The sequence below is a fragment of the Oryzias melastigma genome, linkage group LG8, assembly GCF_002922805.2.
Source record: "Oryzias melastigma strain HK-1 linkage group LG8, ASM292280v2, whole genome shotgun sequence".
NCBI classification, from domain to species: domain Eukaryota; kingdom Metazoa; phylum Chordata; class Actinopteri; order Beloniformes; family Adrianichthyidae; genus Oryzias; species Oryzias melastigma.
The window spans coordinates 12,226,815-12,249,631 of NC_050519.1; the positions used below are offsets into that span (position 1 = coordinate 12,226,815).

Below are 22,817 nucleotides of genomic sequence, written 5' to 3' on the forward strand. Positions count from 1 at the left end.
CCACATCTGTCTTTGTTTTCTTCGTCTGAGCTGGCATCTGGCTCAAAGCTAGACAGCTGGATCGCTCGCCATTAGGTGTGAGGGGCTATAAGCTAGCAGGAGAGCTTGTGAACAAATGGGTGAAGGGAAGTGGGGGCGGTTTACTACATTCTAACAGTCCTGTCTACTATTCAGAAGCATATTTCTGATGAGCTACTGCCACTCTGCAAAAAACGTCCAACAAAATAACTCAGGTTTTTTTATGTTGGATAAAAGTCATATAATCATAATTTTAAAAAAAAAAACACTTAAAACACTTTTAGAAAACATCAAAAGATGATCAGAGTGGGACTTTAAAATGTTTCACTTGACCTGGCCAGGAGTCGTCTATTTAGTGTGTTTTAAAATCTAGAACAATGATTTAACTGGTTAATAAGATCTCTTGTTGTTTTGTTGTGTTTTTTACAGACGCCCTAAAAGCGCCATACAAGTAAAATAGCAAAAAAAAAAAATAAATACTGCTGGTTTCTGGTGCGCACACTAATCCAATACTATAGATTTTCTATTTCTATGTCCCTTTAGAGTCTAAAGGGACATAGAAATAGAAACCTCTAGTTTAGAGGTTCCTTCGTTTTCCAACGTTTTGGAGAGAAATCGTTTTACTTTTTTGTAGAAATCAGATAAAATACTCCAGCTGTGTTTATTTCTTTGTCTTTTTTATTTGAGTTAAAAAAAAAACAGTTAAGAGTTTAAAATAATTTCAAAGGAAATATTATTTGGGTAAATGTACCCAATGAATAAAAGCAGAAATAGGATACACATTTTTTATTTTAAATTATGTTTTAAGATTGTCAAAGCACAAAAAGAGAAGAAAAACATGCAAGAAGTAAACCGCATAAGTCCTATTTTTGATTAATAAATGTATGCACTTACAAATTTTCAACAAGAACATCTGTACATTTTTAGATTATTAACCCACATGAGAATCAAGTGTGTTTTTTACTATGTTAATTTATGAAGGTCTTAACAAATGAAATACTTATTTCCATGTCAGTGAAATGTATCTTTCAAAGAGAGTATCAGGTATAGTGACACAAACACACATGCATAGATCATAAGGAGCTGTCCTTCATGACACCAGGGCCCTCGATTGCCTTTCTCCTCCGAGCCACAGCATCTAAGATCTTCTTCCTGGGTCCCAACTGAATACGAATGCTTTTCAGGTCATCATCAGAGCAAAGCAGAAGCCCTTCCAAGTCCAGATGCTCTCGACTGAACGCAACCGTGAACTGTGGCAGGGAGATGGCAGACAAGAACACTTCCAAAGGAGAATTCTCCTTGTCTTCATCGTCATCAAGTCCCAAATCGTCCTGATCCCAATTAAGGTCATCGTCATCATCCTCCCCATCACCGGCGGCGTTCTCCTCCCCCTCAAACAGCTGATTCTGAACGAGGTAGCCGAGGCTTTCGTTGTTCCCGCTGGGCATGTCCTCTGCATCCATGTTCATCTTCTTCATGAAAATCAGACCTCCGAGGCCAGGTCGGTTGAAGATGGATTGCTGGACTTTTCCTGATTCTTCATCGTCGTCCTCATCAAACTCTTTCATCCCTTCCTCTTCTAGCATGTCTTCGTCCTGTTCGTTGAAGACACCGAGAAACTCTGGCTTATCAGGAGCTCCATTTTCCTGTTTGCCGTAGATAACATTTTGATCTCCTGGCTTCTGCAAAGTGCCCTTGTCTTTCATTCCGAGCCTCTTCTGCAGTGTCCCTTTGACCCTGGCTGTAAGGGACCCGGTTTTTTCTGCAGCAATCAGTTTGGAGAACTGCTCATTGACTCCAGTCATGTTTCCATCTGCAGATTCGGCCGATCCCATGTTGTCATTATCAAAACTGCCTGATGCTCTGTTCATTTTATCCATCTTACTCTGATGCTTCTTCTTCACCTTTTCGCAGAGCTTCACTCGCCTCTCTGCCTCTTTCTGAGCCTCCTTCTTCAAGTTGGCAACCTTTCTCGAATTTTGATTGGTCTGCTTTGAAGTAGCGCCATCCAGAAACCGCACAATTTCCATGTGGCCGTGAGACGCCGCCACGTCCATGGCTGTGTGGAAGTCATTATCCAGAGCGAAGAGGTTGGCGCCGAAGTTGACCAGGAAGCTGACGATGTGCATGTGGTTGTTTGAGGCTGCATGATGGAGCGGCGTGTTCCCCCAGATGTCACTCTTGTTGGGATCTCCTCTGTGTAACACAAAGGGAAAATTAATTTTTAATGTTCAAATGTTATTATTTTTATAACTTTTGATGAAATGTCTTACTTTTAAAATGTTAACTGCAGAAAATCATCAGCATAATTGAAATAATGAATCAAAAAACTTGCTTGAAAGAAAAATTGTTGCAATCTAGCCAGCAAGGCCAAGTGGGCCCCATATGGTTTAAAAGTGGCAGAAATTGTGAGCCCCAAATAGGATTGTCCACAGTTTCCTTGATGGGCCCACCTGTCTTTGTCCACATTGGCTTTAGTGGACACTCAGTGGGTAGGCTCTCTACACTAACCAGTCGCCCGGTGGACAGCGTAGTGTGCAAGTGAACTCTGCTGTAATGAGCTCTGCTGTATCAAGCTAGCAAGATCCACTGCAGCATGCTAGCGAGCCCCTCTGTAGCAAGCTAGCAAGCTCCTTTTTGTTGAGCTAGTGAACTCTATTGTATTGAGCTAGCAAGCTCTATTGTATTGAGCTAGCGAGCTCCGCTGTAGTATGCTAGCAGGCTTATCAGTAGTGAGCTAGCAAGCTCCTCGGTGGCAAGCTAATAAACTCCACTGTATTAAGCAAGCAAGCTAGAGAGCTCCACCGTTCACCAGGTGGCTGGCTAGCATAGCAAGCCTACACACTGAGTGTCCACTTAAGCCAATGTGGACAAAGACACGTGGGCCCACCACGGAAACTGTGGACAATCCTAAAAACTACAAGTTCAAGCTTTTTTTTTTCATTTTTATTTAGCATGTTCAGAATTAACTTTCATTGCAAAAACTTGTTTTTTTTTCATTTCAAATTGTAGAAGTCTAAAAAACATTGGCTACATTTTTACAGCTCCGTTTATTGTGGTTTTATATTGACATTTCTTAGCTAACATTATAGCAGCCAGCACATTTTGTGGGTTGTGAACTCATAAACTGATTTCTCAGAAAATCCACTCTTAGCCCAGATGGACATATATGTTCCTACAAGCGTTGCTAATTGTCTGCTCCACATTTCTAGCGTTCATTTTAATGCTATTCTCATGTTTTATAGTGAGAACGCACACACAAAATTACATTTCATCAAATTGCATAAACAAGAGAGCACAAAGGAATAAAGGTCAAGATAAACGGTGAGCTATTAAGATTGGAAGTCCTCCTGTGATTGACCTTTTTGCCACAGCAATAAAACTTTTGATTGCTGTATCCCTGCAACGCCTTGTCATAAATTCCAGCTCCTGCGACCAAAGCGGGCGGGAGTGTCTTAGTTAATTTAGGCTTTGAAGACAAAGCATGATCAATCTGTTATGTTACAGAAATGATCTCTGCTCATGCTACATTTTAGCCAGATGGTGAAAGGCTACGACGGGGCGGTGAGGAAAGATGAATGCCTCTTTTGTTTCACACCAAGGATGTGGCTGATTAAACATTTGGTTCCGCTCATGGGAGAGAATTGAGTAATTAGGTTTTGGTTCATAATAAGGGTGGGAAAAAATGATTTTTAAAAAAGACACGAGGAAATATAAAAGCCAAAATTTGTCACATAAAGTTATTTTTTAACCTTTGATCAAAATTTTTCGTCTGTGGCTTCATTGTTGATGTCCACTTGGTTAAGTTTTAAATGACATATATTTAAAATAAACATTTTAAAATATATAAGACATCATATAAACAATATATTTTCAGAATAAAAGTTACTCCCTTTTCAAATGTATCATTTTTACTCATAAACATCTCCACAAATCACAGTGATAAATTCCTTACTCTCTGCTGCATATGAGCTGAAGAGCGTCGACGTGTCCGTGAAAAGCAGCCAGCAGGGTGGGGGTCATGCCATCTTCATCGGCAGTGTTCAGGTCTTTCCTCGTGGCCTCCTTCAGTAGGTCCAAATAACCGTCAGCCGCTGCTTTGTGGTACCTAGACATCTTCACAAAGAACTGAAAAGAGAGGTCTGTTTGTGTCTCTGCTTTTGTCCTCTGACTATAGTGCAAGATGAACAGCGGCGACTGCGGATCCCAGCTAACAAAGTGATCACTGGGCGTAGAAGCAGCTCAGAGCCATAAAACAAAAGCAAAGTCCAGTTCCCTGCTGTCAGCTGCATCAACTCATCATTGTCGCTTCCTTTCAGCTCATGAGGTCACACAGGGATCTCCAGTGCAGGACCATGACATAACAGCTTTTCGTTTTTGGAAAAGAAGTTAGGAGTTATCACGACATTGGAGCAGAAACTATACCAACAAACTTAGAAGGAACAAAGAAAGAACAGGATACTGTGATGTTTTTAAGGCACTTAGACAAGTGAAACAAATAAAACACGCTACTGAAGTATTTGTTGGAGCACCTGATGTCTTAAAATTCACTGTCATAAAGTTTAAAGACAACCTTATGGTGCTCAACATGTTGCAGTGTTCAACACTTAATAAATGGTAAATAATTCAATACTTAAAAAAAAAAGTTAGATTTGAGGCTAACTTCAAAAACAAATTGCAAAATTGTTTATTTGTAAATAAAGATGTTGATAAAATTTTATTTTAGGCATACTTTCATAGGAAAGATATGTCAAACAAATAAATACATACATAAATAAATAAATAAACAAATAAAACACAACAAGACATACCCGAAAGAAGAACCTCTTCGGTCCAGTTTCTTATTGACAAAAACCCAATAGGAGTCACAAAATCCCAGGTTTACATTTAGAAAAATACTCATTATTTATGTTTTTGTGGCCATAAATCCATTCATTTTTACAATATAGCTTTTATACATATTCTACAGTTGAATTACAAGGGTATTGTGATCATCTATAATCATTTATTTTTTAAATTTTGATAACAGCATGTACAAGTTTCTATTTACATAAAATGCACCCTGTGTTATAGGATCTATCTGCTACCGTCGATTTAATTGACATAAAACTTAGAGCCAACGGCATATTCTTTATCAATTTCCCTTTCCCCCGTATTCCTTATTAAATTATATTTAATATATATCAATGATTACAACAGTGGGAGCTGAACTCTGCAACATTGTTGAGTGCATTTACCTTCCTGTCCACTAGGTGGCAAAAAAGATCAGTCTTTGATTTTTAGAATGAGCCGAAGAAGAATTTGTCAACAGAGCTCGACCAATCAAAAGCGACTATCCTCGCCGCTGTTTCTTCCTGGCCGCTCAGAGTCTAAACTACGCTATGAAGTTGTGATTGTGAAACAGTCTTTGCTTTATGTTTTTTCGAATCGGACAAACCTCCAGCTATTGTCCCCAAACCAACTGCGGTAAATTCCGTTTTTTGATTGTGTTCTAACCGGAAACTCCTGCAGAGATGTCCAACAACGGCGGATCGGCTGTCGGCCTTCTGTCCTACGAGACGTTGGTTCATGCGGTGGCAGGTGCGACGGTGAGAAGTCAAGACATGAACGAACTACTGTAACACGATTTATCCATTTGTGCTCTCCGTCAAAATGTTTCCTGAGTTTTTGTCTGTGTTAGTTTTAACGGAGCTCTGTTTTTAGGGGAGTGTGACGGCCATGAGCGTCTTCTTCCCTCTGGACACGGCTAAAAGCAGACTGCAGGGTGAGTTACTGTCAGATCTGGACAGGTATATTTTCTGTTTCATCATGAGTGTATGCATTTTAGTTTTTTCTTGTTTAAATCAACAGAAATGGTAAAAAAAAAAATGTTATAATCCCAGTGTGCTTATTTTTGTTGTTTTCTATAGATATTTTATAATAATTAATTATTTTAATGTTAAAAAAAGGTCTAAACTTAACCTTTACTACATCTCCATTTATATTTTGAAAGCTAAATTTGGTCAAATTCTATTCCTGTTTTTGCACGAAATCAGTTTTTTTTTTCTTTTGCACAATTCCCATATTTAGTTTATATTTTTGCAATATTTTCCTTCAGTGGATGAGAAGCGGAGGTCCCGCTCTACTCCGGTCATTCTGGCTGAGATCGCAAAGGAAGAAGGCTTGTAAGTTTAGTTTTTACAATCTAGTGTCAGAGATCAGTATATGCCATATTTACAGCGTTTTTCATTCATTCACTCATTCATTTCACTTTTTAAATCCTCCAGCCTATCTCTGTACAGAGGCTGGTTTCCAGTAATCTCCAGCCTCTGCTGCTCCAACTTTGTTTACTTCTACACCTTCAATGCACTGAAGAAAGTGGCAGCATCTGGAGCAGGAAAACCCAGACCAAGCAGAGACCTGCTGATGGGAGTTGTTGCTGGTAAGGTCACATAAAAGTGTAACATCAAGAACACTGACTTAAAAACTTATGGGGGATCCTAAGATCCCTCCTGGACCTGAAAAGAAAAGAACAAGTTTAAAAAGCAGTTTCTTTTTTCTGCTTGGTTTATAACAAGTTTAAATAATAATAATAAAAAAAAATTCTTATGTTTGACTGTAAATGTTTTGTATGAATTTGGTTGCTCATATGACTAGAAGTTGCAAATCTTTCAGTCAAATATCCAGAATTTTTAAATAAATCTAAGTATAACTTACTGTGCTGATTATAATCCACATATACTATATGATACTAAAACCGCAGAAATAAATACTTGTATCAATCAAAGTAAATCCCGGAGTAAATCCCGGACAAGCCCCCATTGTTACAATTCAAAGATTGTAGTGGAGAAATTAAAACGATGAAAATTGATCAGTTCACAATCAAAAATTGGGATTAAAAGTTATGCAAAATAGTAGTTTTGTTCTACTACTAGAGTTCTCTTCAATAGTGTTCTATCAGCTCAGCAATCCTCACCCTCAAAGTAATGTCTCAGCTCATATGTACCAATGAGTCTCATCATCTGGTGACAATTTGGAAGGAAACATTAAATAAAAGTAGACACGTGCACAAAACATCACTTGACCCAAAGGTTGTAACAGGGCTATCAAATAATCCATGTTAAACTAAAAAAATTGCTTTTTCATTGATGCTATGAATTAAAAAATGTATTTTTCAGGGGTTGTGAACGTGCTCACGACCACTCCCATGTGGGTGGTCAACACTCGGCTGAAGCTGCAGGGGGTGAAATTCAGAAACGAGGACCTGCATCAGACCCATTACAGGGGCATATTTGGTTTGTGGTGTCTATTTGATTAAAAAATTAAAAAAATAAAAACTTCACAGTATGTTTACCATTTTTTTTCACCTCATTTAATCCCGACTTCTCCTATCAGATGCTTTCTCACAGATCATTGCCAACGAAGGAGTAGGAACTCTGTGGAACGGCACTCTGCCGTCTCTCATCCTCGTCCTCAACCCGGCCGTGCAGTTTATGTTTTATGAAGCCTTGAAGAGGAAAGCAGGAAAAGGAGGGAGGAGGGTAAGAGGACACGGGGCAAACATCACCACCCAAGAAGCAGAAAGCCTCGAGGGGGGGCGATGAATCAATTTAAATGGAGATCCTGATAATAAGACTCAAACTTAGTCAAGGATTTAAAGATAATCTGAGCTCTTCACTGTGAAGTTTATAGTTAATGATAATTTCTTCTTGGATTTATGCCTTTTTAGTGGATGAGGAAAGCTCAGTAATAAATTCAGAGAGGACATTTTGTCAAATAAGGATATGAGAAATACTAAAATTTTGATTTTTTAGCATTTATTTTTAAAACTACTCTTTGCAGTCTGAATGCTAGAGATTTTTTTTCACAAAAAATGCATGAAAGGTGTCAAAAGGTTTAATTAGCAACTCAAAATTGCAAACATATTCCAGGATTAATAATAATAAAAAAAAAACGTTTCTTTCTTTTCATCCACAGATATCCTCAGGACAGATTTTTCTTATTGGAGCCATTGCCAAGGCCATCGCTACCACGGCAACATATCCTTTACAGACAGTTCAAGCCATCCTGAGGGTAAACTCTAAAGTTTTTTTAATTTAAACATTAATGATTGAATTGTTGAGATCTAACTCTACTGTGTGTTTGTTTCCTAGTTCGGCCAGTACAAAGGTGACGGTAAAGGTGGTTTGATGGGCAGCCTCTCCAACATTTTCTTCCTCTTCATGGACAGAATCAAGTCAGTGAGAATTAAAGCCGCATACTCAAAACTGCAGCTTCTCATCATTCACATGAATGTTTTGTCTGTTACAGAAATCACGGCTTTCTGGGTCTGTACAAAGGCCTGGAGGCGAAGCTGCTGCAGACTGTGCTCACCGCCGCCCTCATGTTTGTCATCTACGAGAAGATCACTGCTGCTACTTTCAAAGTCATGGGCCTGAATCAGAAAATGAAGCACTGAGAGCCACTGTTCGGATGGTTAATTGCACTTTTCAGCAGATCAGGCCGTGGTGTGCAGTGAGTAATGCTTGTCGAAGCCTAAAGCATGTTCGAATAAGAGTTTTAAGGCCAGACACTCAAAACCAGGGCATTACCTTAACGCCTTTGATCTGTGCTAACGTTCCTTCTTTTTGTCTGTTTCCATAAATCTTTTTGTAACTGGGTATTTTAAAGAGCTCAAAAACAGGAGGTTACACTGCATTTACTTAACCAGTAAAGTCGCTTATTCCGAAATTCAAGACCTTTTTATTTAAGAAATGTAAACTGCACTGATTTAAACTTAAATATTTTGATTCAACTTTGGTTTGTGATGAGATCGATGATTTCATCCTCAAAGCACATAAACTCTTAAATCTGAACTGCAGCACGATAGCCTGATGTAAGAGAGATCTAACTTGTCAGCCAGTTCATGTAACTTGAATCGAGTTCAACATTTACATACAAGTAAAATTATTTAAGATGTGTATCAAAAGCTACATTTGATTCCTAGTGGATCTTAAATTGTAGCATGAATATGTTTCACTGTGACCGATAGTTGATTACATCACACAAGGCTCTGAGTTGTAATTCCTGTAAAATGTTTACTGCGCTCATCTTTTAGCATTTAGATGTCTTTTTTTATGGTTTACTGGTGCAGAAGTCAGGTGTTTATCAGATTGCAATACTTTTGCGGCCTTTCAGAGCTGATCTACTACAAAGGTTCAGATCTGCAGCTACTTTGGTTTAAAGATCAATAACATTTTTTGAAGAACAGGCAGGCACTTTTCCTTCTTTTTATTGGCTAAAAAGAATGAAAATGCATAGTTTTTTCATTAGATCGCCCATTTTTCTTTAACTTGCCTCACTTTTACAAACCAGATGTGTTAATTTCATAACAAAGATGCATTATTTGGACAACAGTTACACTTCATCCCTGATGTCACTTATTGTCCCATTCTCTTAAATGAAAATGTTTACATAAGTATTTTGTAAATGTTAAGCCTTGCCTTGATTTTACTCATTTACAAGTGTTTTTCATTCTTTTTTTTTCTTTAAATTAACTTTCATCTGTTTTTATGACTGTAACAACAGAACAATAAAGCTTAAGGAACAGAAAAATCACTCTTTTATTTACTTAACAGATAAAAAAAACATGTTTTATTAAAAATGTATTTAAAAATTCATGCAGTTAAGAGTTGTGGAAGAGCTTGGGTGTTAGTGGTGTGATTCTTGGCTTCCACTCATCCCCTCTATGAACCAGCGTGGCAGGAAGGAGTAGTGGGAATCTCTGTGCAGAGAGTAGGTCACGTCTCTGTAGGGTTCCCAGGAGAACAAATACACCAGGCTGCAATGAAAGCATTTTTTTTACAACACTGAGCTTATTTAAATGCTTTCCTGGTGATCTTTTAATAAAGATTGTGCAGTTTTAGCTAAAAAAAAACTGTCCTTTCTTCAACATAGTTTCAGTGTTCATTAGAAATTTGAGTTGTGGGTGTTACTGTTGGTGATTGAGAAATACTCAAATGTAATTTTGAGCTTAATTTGCTTAATATATTACCTCCATCATCAGACAAATGTGCGTAAAATCATAATTTTTATTGGAATGTGTCTTCTAGAAACTTGCCTGTGGTCATTTTCGGTGATGATCCTCTTTACAAAAGACAGGAAGTCGGAGCAAAAGTTCATGCAAACAGTAGGCTTCCAGCAATTGAACTCATTCTGCAAATGAAAGAAAAAGAAAAACCATCTTCACAGATTCTGTGCTTCTAACCATCAATGAATTCAGAGCAGAAACTCTACCTTGATGAGTTGGGACACTTTAGAGACCAGAAAAGTCTCTGTGGAAACGACAACCCCGTCGTGATCCTTGAAACCTGCCACAATACGAGGAACTCCTGGTAGAAAAGACTGCGCCCACCACTTGAGTAGTTTGAATCTGAATCGGCCATCGAAATGACAGTCGTCAATGTTTATCTGCAAACATTACACATAATGATAATTCCTTCACTCACCTGTGGAAGTTGCTGCGCTGTTTAGGAGTACAGATCTCTGGAGATGTCTTGAGTTCCACGTAGCAAGCAGGAGGACGAGCGCTGGGGTCTTTATCCCGACAATCCACCTCCCCTGAAAACAGAAGTTTGTGATCTGCAAGTCGAGTCTGAACCACAGTGCAGAAGGCCTCGTTGGTGTTAACCACTCCACTGGGGTCGGGTAGGCTGTCGACGTTATCTGCAGGTGAGGACAAAGTTTAAATGTTATCATTTAAGCATCTGTCAAACCACGCTCTTGATAACAGTAAAAAGATCCAACAAAACAAAGAAAACAAGAACTTTTACCTGCACAGGTGTACTGCTCAAACTTGTACCCCCAGTACATCATCTCTTTGTTTCTTTCGGGGCGATTCTCCCGTTCAACGCGAGCAGCTTCCGTTTCCACTTCACTGATGTAAATTGTGCCATTAAACTTGGTGGCTGCCAGCTGCCAGCCCTCCCTCGTCTCATACGGAGTGGTCAGCAGCTTGGTCAGGTGGCCTCTCCATGTGACAAAGTCATAATCTAAAGCACTAGAGGACACACAAGAGTGATTAAACAAGAAGAAATGCAGCAAGAGGGAAAACATTTTTGTTCATTGGGAGCAAAAAAACGAGTAACCTCACCGTGAGTCTGTGGTCTCCTTTGATTTGAGTGTTCCTTTGTTGGCTAAGATCCAGCGAAGAATGTGATCCAGCTTTTCTTTCACGTTTTCATCTCTTCTTATGTAGCGGTCCCGGTAACCGTCTTTCAGGTCAAAATTAGGATTTTTGTCCGGCTCCACATAGTATCTCATTTGTCGTCTGTCATTAAAAAATCTCCGCTGAGCGTCGAGAGAGAAACTTCCCACTTCCACCGGCTGTCTGTACAAAGGAAAGTCTCTCTCATACAAGTCCTTCCTCGTGCTCAAAGTCTGAGATCTTAGAGGGTTTTGCTCTGTTTTTACATCAAACTGGTCCCTGCGGTGAGTTAGGTGGCCGTCGTCATAGTTATTTCTTCTACTGTGGCCTCTTTCTCGCCTGTGTGCTGAATGATGATGGTCGTGGTATCTGGAGTTGGGACTGCGGGATCTGTGATGGTCCATTCCTGAAGATCAATGGAACAATGAGTCAAATGGCATGTACGTTGACAAGGTTCAATTATCTAGGGTCATTAGGCAAAAAACATAATTTATTCCCAGCTGTTACTGATGAGTTTTTATTCATTTAATAATGAAAAAGGATAAAAACATATTTGTTTTTTTCTGCATAGATATATTATCATTTATCTGATTTAATTTGCTCTAATTACATATCAAAATATTTGTAAAAATATCACCTATTTTACTTTTCTTGCAATGAGTTGTAGATAAAAATGAAGTTTTTTGGTAGCACAACAAACACTGGTGGAAAGCTGACACTGAACACATGGTTAGTTTTTAAGATATGAAAGAAAAACAAAACCCAAACAAAAAACAAGTTAAAGTTTTATTTGTCTTTCTAGCCATAATAATAATAATAATAGTAATAATAAAGTATGACTGAAAACTGCACATATAAACCAAAACTATTCAATTTCCATTGTATATTATGCAGGTCTAATTAAGTTATTACTATAGTATAGTCCGATTGCTTCCAGTTGTTACGTGGATTAGTGTGGCCATGGAGGAAAACAATTAACCAAAAAAAGTCCAAATGCATTTGTTTTAAACCTTTTTGCTTGTGAATTTTTCTGAGTTGAGAATTTAAAAACTTAGAATTTCAGCGTTTTTAGTGAGAAATATACGATTACGTTTATTTTTCCGGATTTAAACTCCGAAATATGTATTACAGTGTACATTAAGTCTGAACGGAAGTCTATTTGTTTCATTTTATATTCATGTTGAGAAGACAAAAGTCCGTATTTGTTGTCTCTAGGCTAATCGTAGAGTTTGCAGTGCATTTTGTTAGCATACAAATGTACATAAATGCCTGGAAAATGTGCAATAAAATGAACACATACCTGTAGACCAGCGCACACTTTAGTAGAAAGAATAAAAAGAAAAATACCAGTCACATCATATTTACATGTTTTCAGAAACAACCACAGACATCATGGAAACAACTGTAAACATGAAGCGGCTAAGCTAACCGGAAACGACTTTGACAACTTCTGTGACGCAACTTCCTCGTATAGATGTTCATCCGGTCCACTAGATGGCACTGCCAGGAGTTCTTACTCCGAACCCTTTAAACAACTGATTGAAAGAGGACCTGCCTAAGTAATATAAGTCGGTAAAATTGAATAAACGATCTCTGGTACAACAAGTCATGCGAAACATACGCCTTTCCTATGACAACCAGGTAAATACGTTTTTAATAAACAGGTTGAAGATCACAACAAGTTAGCTCACAGTATTAGCTTTGTTTACAATAGACTTGTAGCAGTTGAGCCACATATCGTTTGTTTTTACGTGGGAAAAGCTTTAAAATGTAACATCGTTTTAATTTGATCAGGGCAATGGAGTAACCACGCGATTTGAACATTAGTTTTATTTATTTATTCCGATGTCTGTCTATCTTGAGTGAAGTTGCTAGTCAAGCTAGCAATATAGTCCTCATATATTTAATTTTTGCCCAAGGTATGAACAGGAAACGAGCTCTGGTTTCAGACACTTTCAAGATAAAGAAAAGAAAAAATGGAAGCGAAAAGTTTGGAGCTGTGGATGATGGAGATGGTATGTTTACAACTGTTAACAAGTCATTAATGTGTTTTCTAGATTTTGTCACATCTCTATTTTCTTTTATTTTGAAGGACCAGCTGATATTACATCCACCATTATGCAGCTGATGACTCTGTTTCCTAGAAAACTCTTCAATGATGCTGTACCTCAGATTGTGCTGAAGCACCAACTGTACAGCACACATGACAAAACAATGGTGGACAAGGAAGTGGTGAGATGATTTCCCCCGTTTTCTTACATGTTTATTTTGTGTAACATGTCAGTTAAGTTTCTTCTTTATCAACAAGACTTCTTGAAGTGAATTGTGCAATCCAGATTTAAAATATTTATTAAAATCAATCAATCAGTGTAGTTTATTAAGTATGTATAAAAGCCAAAGCAACAAAAGTGCTTGAAAACAAGGTAACATATCATAATAAAAAAAAAGATGAAAACACAAACAGTGACAGTAAAAGGTAACAGGCTGGCCTATTAATGTTGTTTCACCACTGAAGCCACTCGGATGAATTGGTGAACATTTCAAGAAAGACTGTTTTAAGTCCAGATTCCTTGACTCAACTTCAAAACATCTCTGGCATGTTGTATTTTTACATTTCCGCTTGCCTTTCCTGTGTCGCTCAGAATAAACTGCGCGAGTCTGGATCACTGCTGATGTTCCAGCTTGGCTTTGATGCGGAAGCTTTTGGACTAGTTTTTGCTTCCGACTACAAGGGCAAAGTTCTGGCTGGAGAGGAGGGGAAGGCGACCCAAGCAACCGTGGAGAAGTTCTTGGAGAAAGTGGTGTCCAAGTGCACAGACCTGAGCTTCAGCAAAGACAAAATGCTGAAGGAGTTTCTCTTCACAGATTCTGAGATAACGTATGATTTCTCCTGGGTGCTGTAGAAGGAAGTTGAAATTTATTTCCTTACGTGTTAAAAGTCAGCTCACACTTTTTGTCGTCACTCAGGCAGTTGGTGAAATCAGGAGTGCTGACTGTGAGGGATGCAGGCAGCTGGTGGCTGTCTATCCCCAACACTGGAAAATTCATTAAATACTTTATACAAGGTTGGTGTCTGGTGTTTCTCTTGAGTGTTTTAGTATTACTATAAAGTTGTAATATTTGTTATACAACATAACAATTGGAGAACCTTTCTCGTTAGGTCGTAAAGCAGTGCTCGGCATGGTGAAGAAATCCAAGTATGGTGAAGTCTTAAAAGATGACCTAGAACAACGAAAGACCACGTCACAAGTGAAGTTTCCTTTGAAATACCACATCCAGGACATTGTTGGTGCAGAGCTGGTAGAAAGGTAACACTTCTTTACTTTGTCGTCCGTTGTCATGTTAAATCATCCCAGATTTTGTTCAGCTTTACAGATAAAAATCTATTTTTTTTTCTTTTTACAGTGTGCCTACAACTTCAGGGACGTTGTTACGATATGTGGACTCATGAGTCGTTATAAGTCTCTCAGCGGAACACGAGACATGTTGTTAAATTAACAATGGCTGTAAAGAGTTCTTCCTTATAAAATGGCTGCATTTATGGTTTTGCCAAATGTATGATCCACTCCACTAAAGTGTTATGAGATGTACATTATCTGATTTTGATGAAAACTTTTTGTAATGTGAGATTCTATTATTGTAGATTAGATCATCAGTTAGAAGGCAGGAATGTGGCTCCATAGAATAAAAGACAAATGGTAAAAATATGAAATTAGAAAGGCTTTTTTGTTAGATATAAATGCCACCTAAAACTGAATGTTCTTTTTCCTGAACTCTGTTCTCAGACATGTACATTTAAAAAAAAAAGAATACTGTATTATTTCCTTTGTTCTAAAAACAAGATTAGTCTGGAGCTTTCAGATGCTCAATTTTTTTTTGAATAAAAATGCTGTTGGGGTGATACGTTTTTGCCTGGGTCCAATTATGATAATGTGCAAGTGGAATTGTTTATATGGACATCAGTTGCACATGGCTGATAAAACTAATGACAGTCCCTGAATGAAAATTTGCATAATTTCAAAAATTGAAAGCAAGACTTGATATTTATACGTTTAATCAGTTTTAAGGATAATTTGGTCAACACAGAACATCAGTTGATCAGTACATTGTTTTTAAATGTTTTACCCTAAATAAGAAGACACTGTCATCTGTATTTTCAATAAATTGCACCAAAGATAGATTTTAATTTTTATACAACATTCAATACATTTTAAATGGCCTTAAGAAATTCACAGCTTTGTCTGTACAGCATACAAATGAAGTTTCATTATTGAAACTATCATCAAAACAGCTGTAATTACACTTATGGAAGGAAAGAATCTGAAGCACATTGTTTTTACATACTAGTGTGTTTCTCCTGTGAATGTAGGCGCCCTCCCCACTAGGTGTCACACCCCCCTATAAACTGCTGTGCTGTAGGACGTCTCAGAGGAGAGAACACTTCTTGCTCTCCGTGTCCATTTCGAGTAGAGGGCACAGGACGGCTCGAATAGCTTCATCAAAGACTGCTTTAAGGCCGCGCTGAGTCAGGGCTGAGCACTCCAGGTACTTGACAGAACCTGGGGGGGGGGGATTACAAGCAGATCCTTTAGGTTCCCACATGAAATTGGTTCTTTACTGATCCAAAACATGCAACACATCAGTTACCGATCTGTTTGGCCATAGCTAGACCTTGAGGATAAGTGATAGGAGAGAGTTTCTTCTCCTTCAGCTTATCAGTGGTTTCCTTGTCATCTCTGAGATCCAACTTGGTTCCCACCAGGATGATGGGAGTGTTGGGACAGTGGTGTCTCACCTCCAGATACCACTACACAAAAAACACAAATGTAAGATGTACATAAATATCTAACTTTGGTAAAAATCTAATATATATATATATATATATATATATCGCTCCACTAACAATAAAAAATGTTCATATAAGATGAAATTTCTCATTTTGATAAAAAGTTTAATTGTATGACCTAGAAGCAGCTTCATGTATAAGAAATTAAGCCAGTTTTAGCCAAAGACAATATTGCCAAGCCAACAACAGAAACATTTTGCGGTTTTATCACAATTAGGTTACGCCTTATCAAATGACTTTATTTAAACTGTCAACAGATAATTTAGAAAAAGGCTCAAAGATAGTTAAAAATAATTCTGAAAGAATTGATAATATTATAGTTAAGCTACGCTGCACTATATCACAATGACTTAAATTGATCCTTTCATAGAATATCCCACTACTGATTAACGTCTTATAGAGTTTAGCCTTACCTGTACAGGCACAACTCACCTTGGCACAAACATTATCAAATGAGGCAGGACTGACGAGTGAAAAGCAGAGGAGGAACACATCCTGGTTAGACAAAGAGAAAATGAAAATTAGATGCATTTTCATATTTTCTTAAATCTGCTTTCTTTGAATTATCTGAAATATTAAGCTCCAGCGGCTCTGCAGAAAATACGTCTTAAAAAACAAAAGATTTTTGTTTGACTAAAAACTGTATAATCATAATTAAAAGACCACTGGGAATGATTTTATGATGGAAAAAAATATGTTTGGAGTGGAACTTTAACCACTTAAAAATTAACATATTGTGTGCTTGACGGTCACTGTACCGTTTCTGCATGAGAAAGGGGGCGGAGTTTATCATTATCAGGGCGTCCTCCTGTGTCCCAAAGGTGCAGAGAAACCGGTCTACCATCCAATAAAACCTCTGATAAGTACTCATCAAACCTGAGAAAAAAAACCAGCAATGATGCATAGTAAGGCAAGGTAAATTGTAATTTTGAATAATAAGACACACCACATTTAAATTGCAATATGAATTTATAAAATCATGGATCCGTTTTCTTGAAAAGTAATTTTCTGAATCGTTTTCTAGACTGAAACGGCTCAGACACTCACACTGTTGGTATGTACTGCTCAGGAAAGGAATTGCTGGTGTAGGTGACGAGGAGAGAGGTCTTACCGACACAGCTGAGAAGAGAGGGAGAGCGTGTTAGTGTTTAAGGCAAAAATAAAAAAACATCACAAGCTTCTTATGACAGATTTAAACTGGTGGCAACCTAGATTTTTTTTAACAATAATAAAAAAACTTAATTTATTGAAATGTTGGAATAAATATCACCAAAGTTCAAGCTTGGGGGGGTCGACTCCCTATCGGAAGATTGGGGGTTCGATTCCTGCCTTACCCGCCCATGTATCGAAGTGTCCTTGGGCAAAACATTTAACCCCCAAATTGCCTCTGGTGGAAGGTTGGTGCCAGTGTTTGGCACCAGACCCACCACCAGTGTGTGAATGTGTGTGAATGGGTCTGTGACTGTAAAGCGCTTTGGGCCTTCAAGGAAGGTAGAAAAGTGCTATATAAGTATATGCGATTTACCATTTACATCTACAAACATTTAAATATACGGTGTACTAAATTCCACTTAACTGTAGCTTTCATTGTGGGTTTACTTTTAGCAAAGTCAAGAAAATAAAGGAAATAGTTATTTTGGGGGTGAGAATTTCTTTCAAAAATGTCTTCTTAGTTCTCCTTTTTAAGCTTTTTCTCCTGTGATTCATTGAAAATGTCACAGGAAAATTACAGATTCACCACAAAGTTACTTTATGAAATACTGGTTAGAAATAATAAACATCCCCTCAAACACGATTTTGCTTTAATCTTCAGCTTTTATAAAATGGCCAAAGATGGACTATAAGGAGAAGATTGAGAACAACTTTGGCATCAACAGGAGACAGGCGAGGATCAGCACATCATTGACCACAAGCTGAGATTTTCTGCTTCTGATGAAGATCCGACACTGGCAGAGGAGCTTAACCTCTTCTTTGTCCATTTTGAGGCAGAGCCACTGAAGATAGCTGAATTATAGCCAATAGGCCACAGAGGCTCTTCCATATGACCCAGAGAAAGACTGTGATACCTGATGACATTACGGTCAGGTGCTGAAAGATTTTGCAGACCAGCTCAGAAAGGTCTTTACAAGGATCTTGAGTCAGATCCTACACCAGTTAGACCACAAGCGTTTAAAAAAAAAAATGTATATAGTTTCAACTTATCCTGTCTACCGTCTACAATTAAAAGTGTTCCAAGTGGTCTATTAATGATGATTATGCCACTTTTAGCCATAATTGAAAAAAAAAAGTCATTTTCAAGTACATAGTTTCAGCAGAACAACAAGAGTTCATCAGAAATTCACCTCAGAGTTGCAGGAGGGACTGTTGGCATGGAGTTAGCCTGCCCCGATTTTCATCCTCCCTTAGTTACACTCTCTCTCGCTAGCTTATAGCCCCCTTACACCCCCAACCAGACATTATTGGTACAACAAAAACTGTGAGAAATATCAGAGCTAAGCAGACATACAAGTTTTGAGTCAGATGCCAGCTTGGACGAAGAAAACCAGAGTGTAGTCAGACTGGGAAAATTATTTCTTCTGCACGGAGTCCACTTAATTTGTTGGATCAAGTCCCGAATCTTGCATTTGGTCTGTATTCAGACTGCAGTCAAGCAGACTATTGTTTTCCAGACCAAAGCTTGTAAACAAAACCACGTGATTAAAGATCTCTCCAGTCATTGGCCAGCAGGTACAGGGGCGGGTCAAAGCAAAAAAAGAAAGAAGTGCTGAACTTGTTAGGATTAACTCTTTTGATTATTTTGTTATCAGACACTCAATTTAAATCATACCTGACATGTTTCAACGGAGATGTTCCGTCTCCATCAGAGTCGGCCTTGCTAGGATTGGTCACTTATTCAAACTTTTGATTTCGCTGACCAATTTTGAATGTTTGTATGAAAGGCAGGTTCAACACTTTTTACTGCCACTTTGGTAGGGCGGAGTCATGCTGCAAGGCAGTTACCAGGGACACTACGGCTACGCGGTACAGTGATAAGTGTTTCTGATACATAAATTGTTGGGAAACCAGTGTGAGAAGCAATAATGTGTATCACATTAAAAGTTGTTTTAATGACCCTACATTCATCTGACTATATTTTAATGAGCTGCTGTTGCATCGTTGCTCCACGTTTGACCACTACTGACCAGTTAAGTGGCCGTTTTGGTTCAGTTGTTCCGGTCTCAGCACGGCCCATATTCAGACTGAAGAATTTCAGAGCGAACCGAAGTTCAGTCTGATTGGAAACTAACCAAACCACCTCAAAAGATGGGTCAGAGGGTGTTTTTTGTCCCAGAACAGGGTCCGCTTGTTCCGGATTATCGAGGGACACTAACTCTGGTTCACTTTAAGCGGACCAAATGTGTCCAGTCTGAATACATCCAAAAACACTAATGGAACAATTTGTCTGCAAGTGGATGCATCTGAATGGAGCAGAGCAGGAAACTTGTGGCCTGCCGATTGTAGTTTGTATGTAACAGCTACAAGCATTTTCAAACTGCATTTTTGCATCTGCTACTGATTTACATCCATCCATCTTCTTCCGCTCATCCAGGACCGGGTCGTGGGGGCAGCAGTGTAAGCAAAGATGCCCAGACTTTCCTCACCCCGGCCATGTTCTCCAGCTCCTCTGGGGGGACCACGAGGTGTTTCCAGGCCAGCAGAGAGATGTAGTCTCTCCAGCGTGTCCTGGGTCTTCCCCAGGGCCTCTGCCCAGGGGGATATGCCCAGAACACCTCTCCAGGGAGGCAACCAGGAGGCATCCAGACCAGATACCTGGGCCACCTCAACGGGCTCCTCTCAATGTGGAGGAGAAGCGGCTCTACTCCGAGCTCTCTCTGGATAACCGAGCCTCTCACCCTAACTCTAAGGGAGCGCCCAGCCATTCTCTGGAGGAGACTCATTTCAGCCACTTGTAGTCGGGATCTTGTTCTTTCAGTCATGACCCAGAGCTCATGACGATAGGTGAGTACTGGAACGAAGATCGACTGGTAAATTGAGAGCTTTGCTTTCTTGCCTGGCTCTCTTTTCACCACAACAGACAGGTGCAGCGACCACAAAACACCGGACGCCACTCCAATCTGCCTGTTGATCTCACTCTCCGAGAGAGTGACAAACTACCTTTCTCTGGTCCTGATTTACCACAACTTGAATAAAGAAATACTTTATTTTAAGCTTAATTTTCCTAAAGTATGTCGACCATCTTCTGAAAAATGCAACAAAACATAGTTTTCATTGGAGTGCCCTTAAACTGTGATTTAAACTCCTGGTGACCTTAAACTGCACATTGACCTGCACAGGATTTAGCTAACCATCAACTTTGGAAGAGAGTTAGCAAATACATTCATCAAAGACAGCTGTGATTAAGCAGGAAAGGCTAGAAAACATGCAAGAGAGCGTGGAGAGAAGCACTGTTCTAACATACTGTGTGAAGATGCCAGAGGAACAGGTACAAACAGGAAAGAGTTCCAGTCACCCCCAGATCAACAGCTGTCCTCTGTCAGCTCTCAAAATACTTCAAAAAGATGAATGAGTTTTCACAAAAAGAAAAAAAAAAAACAATCAACATTTCTATAGGATTAATTCCAAAAACGATGTTCAATATTTGTACTATTTTTAGTAATATTGACCCATCCATTTAAGTTGAAATATTCTATTTTACTATGTCCTGTGCTGTTTCCAACATAGCAGTTAACCAATCAGACAAACAAACAAATACACTTTAACTTACCTGTCACCGACAGCGACACACTTTATGGTCTGTAATTCGCCGCAGCTAAATCTTTTTAAGCTCTTCGACGTAAGTGTACCACGTCTATTTTCTGTTTGCATACGAGCCATTTGACCGATTATGCTAAGCTAGCCCACAGCGGGGAAACGTCGTCCGCGATTTTTCGCCAGAAAAACAGTTTAGTAGCCGCCCGCTCACAGCTTTTCGTACAACAGAAACACTTCTGGAGAGAAACCGTACAGTAACACTATTCAGACTTACCTCGCAACATTCCTAAGCGCTTCCTAAAGTTATGTTCTTGGCATACCGGTGACGGCAATCGCTCACTTTCCGAGATAAAGCTTCAAAGTCCCGGTTACACTTTCAGAGGCTGCAATTGGTGCAGCACACGTCACGTGATCAATGATGTACACCTCTGTATGGGCCAAACCAGGAAGTCCCAGGACTTAAAAGCCAAAAAGGCATATCTAACTTGCTATTTTTACGTGCACGTTAGCAAGTTACAAACTTCTGTGTTCATGATTTAGTCGTACAAAATCACATCTTAGTGTACATGATTATTATATTGTCATATTCATGTAGATTAAGATGTAATATGAATGTTATATTGTCAATATCACACTGCTTTTATTTTTTTTAACAATTATTCCACAAGAACTTACCATGCATGTTGCACCACAATAGTAGCATTATGTATTTATTTCACACTTAAGCCAAACATTTTTTACATTTACTTTTATTTTGTTTGAGATGTTAAGATTCAAACCTGAACTCACAATCTGTTTAGCTCTTTGACAACATTGTTCTATCCATTCATAATTTAAATACTAATGCACAAATACTGTAAGTGGCGTTTAAATTAATATAAATGTTTTAGTTTCAGAATAAAACTTTCTTGGCTGATGTTCACTGGGGGGAAGAGCACAAAAATGCAGTACATGCCAGGTGTCACGCCCAAACTCCTTAGGTGGTGAGTCCAGAATATTTAAGGTTGGCAAAGATGGCTCATATAAAAAGTGGGGTGGTTACAATGTACCAAACCTTATGTAATATAAAAAAAACTCAAAATAACAATCAATTATTATGGGTGAAAAAATTAATGTCAAAATAAAAAAAATGATAATCCACATTGGAAAATATCATTTTGATTGAGACACAGTAAGTTTATTTTACAATAAGGTAAAAATGACTAAGTACAGCCACATGGGATGGCAACAAAATCAAGCCAAATGTGTGGAAACACTTTTGCAATTTTGCAGACGTGCCCATACAGTGTGGAATAATGTTCTAATAATGTTGAATTTATATTATTTTTGAGTGGAAAAACAACAGTGGGCTGAACTTTAAAAAAATAAAATGTGAATGGATTTGCCATTCATTATTGTTTGTTTGCACACATTTAATTTACACTTGATTATCTTGCAAAAAATAAAAAATAAATAAATACAAGGAATCAGGAAAACTTCACCTGCATTGTTCAGTACCAGGTATTTGTTTCTGAGTCACACTGTTTGAATTTGTGGCTAATGGTGTCCTGGATTGGTTTTAGGTCAGCGAATCGGATTGTTCAAAATGAACCAAAATTGACTATGAATCAGATTGTCAAACAGAAATTATGATATAAATCAAAATGTTACATCCCTAATAATTATGCTAGAAACATTTCTTTGCCATAAGTTTGCAATGTAAAGAGATTGTAAGTAGGAAGCCCAAAAGTGTTCCAAATATCTGTACATTATAAAAAAAGTTTAAGTAAATTACCATTCCACTGTGATATATTTAAATTAGTTAAGTTGATTTCTATTTCTAATCTAAAAGTCAACTTTTTCTTTCTCATTAAATTCTGAATTAGACGTGTACAGTTGTTAGTCTATGAATTGCAAGTACAAACATTTGTACTATGTCAAAGAGCAAAAATAAAAAATAATACAAATATTACCAATAACTATAGAATATTTCCTTTTTAAAGCTGTATGTTTAGATTGTGGTTTTTAATGTAGTTTGCATCAACTGTCATATCAAAA

General features: G+C 38.2%; 5 protein-coding genes across 5 annotated transcripts; 2 read left to right on the top strand and 3 right to left on the bottom strand.

Annotated features, from left to right (window-relative positions):
• Nucleotides 1-674: 674 nt before the first annotated feature.
• anks4b (ankyrin repeat and sterile alpha motif domain containing 4B) lies at nucleotides 675-4,331 on the bottom strand. The gene is made up of 2 exons (XM_024272477.2): nucleotides 3,974-4,331; nucleotides 675-2,214 (listed from the first exon to the last, which is right to left on the bottom strand). The coding sequence occupies exons 1-2, from the start codon at nucleotides 4,132-4,134 to the stop codon at nucleotides 1,092-1,094; spliced, it is 1,284 nt and encodes a 427-aa protein (XP_024128245.1). The 5' UTR covers nucleotides 4,135-4,331; the 3' UTR covers nucleotides 675-1,091.
• A 992-nt stretch (nucleotides 4,332-5,323) lies between these two features.
• LOC112146452 (peroxisomal membrane protein PMP34) lies at nucleotides 5,324-9,403 on the top strand. The gene is made up of 9 exons (XM_024272284.2): nucleotides 5,324-5,606; nucleotides 5,722-5,782; nucleotides 6,116-6,182; nucleotides 6,285-6,439; nucleotides 7,176-7,292; nucleotides 7,393-7,538; nucleotides 7,975-8,070; nucleotides 8,151-8,233; nucleotides 8,308-9,403. The coding sequence occupies exons 1-9, from the start codon at nucleotides 5,532-5,534 to the stop codon at nucleotides 8,453-8,455; spliced, it is 948 nt and encodes a 315-aa protein (XP_024128052.1). The 5' UTR covers nucleotides 5,324-5,531; the 3' UTR covers nucleotides 8,456-9,403.
• Nucleotides 9,404-9,575: 172 nt separating this feature from the next.
• On the bottom strand, nucleotides 9,576-12,625 carry dxo (decapping exoribonuclease). The gene is made up of 7 exons (XM_036213268.1): nucleotides 12,483-12,625; nucleotides 11,129-11,588; nucleotides 10,809-11,035; nucleotides 10,485-10,701; nucleotides 10,273-10,408; nucleotides 10,097-10,191; nucleotides 9,576-9,817 (listed from the first exon to the last, which is right to left on the bottom strand). Exons 2-7 carry the CDS (start codon nucleotides 11,584-11,586, stop codon nucleotides 9,688-9,690), a joined length of 1,263 nt encoding a protein of 420 aa, XP_036069161.1. The 5' UTR covers nucleotides 11,587-11,588; nucleotides 12,483-12,625; the 3' UTR covers nucleotides 9,576-9,687.
• A 44-nt stretch (nucleotides 12,626-12,669) lies between these two features.
• Nucleotides 12,670-15,085, top strand: LOC112146453 (serine/threonine-protein kinase 19). Its single transcript, XM_024272286.2, has 7 exons — nucleotides 12,670-12,823; nucleotides 13,102-13,197; nucleotides 13,275-13,414; nucleotides 13,825-14,060; nucleotides 14,150-14,247; nucleotides 14,343-14,490; nucleotides 14,588-15,085. Exons 2-7 carry the CDS (start codon nucleotides 13,104-13,106, stop codon nucleotides 14,631-14,633), a joined length of 762 nt encoding a protein of 253 aa, XP_024128054.1. The 5' UTR covers nucleotides 12,670-12,823; nucleotides 13,102-13,103; the 3' UTR covers nucleotides 14,634-15,085.
• Nucleotides 15,086-15,461: 376 nt separating this feature from the next.
• LOC112146454 (ras-related C3 botulinum toxin substrate 1) lies at nucleotides 15,462-21,044 on the bottom strand. The gene is made up of 6 exons (XM_024272287.1): nucleotides 20,794-21,044; nucleotides 17,076-17,147; nucleotides 16,787-16,904; nucleotides 16,461-16,523; nucleotides 15,830-15,989; nucleotides 15,462-15,741 (listed from the first exon to the last, which is right to left on the bottom strand). Exons 1-6 carry the CDS (start codon nucleotides 20,901-20,903, stop codon nucleotides 15,608-15,610), a joined length of 657 nt encoding a protein of 218 aa, XP_024128055.1. The 5' UTR covers nucleotides 20,904-21,044; the 3' UTR covers nucleotides 15,462-15,607.
• Nucleotides 21,045-22,817: the final 1,773 nt, after the last annotated feature.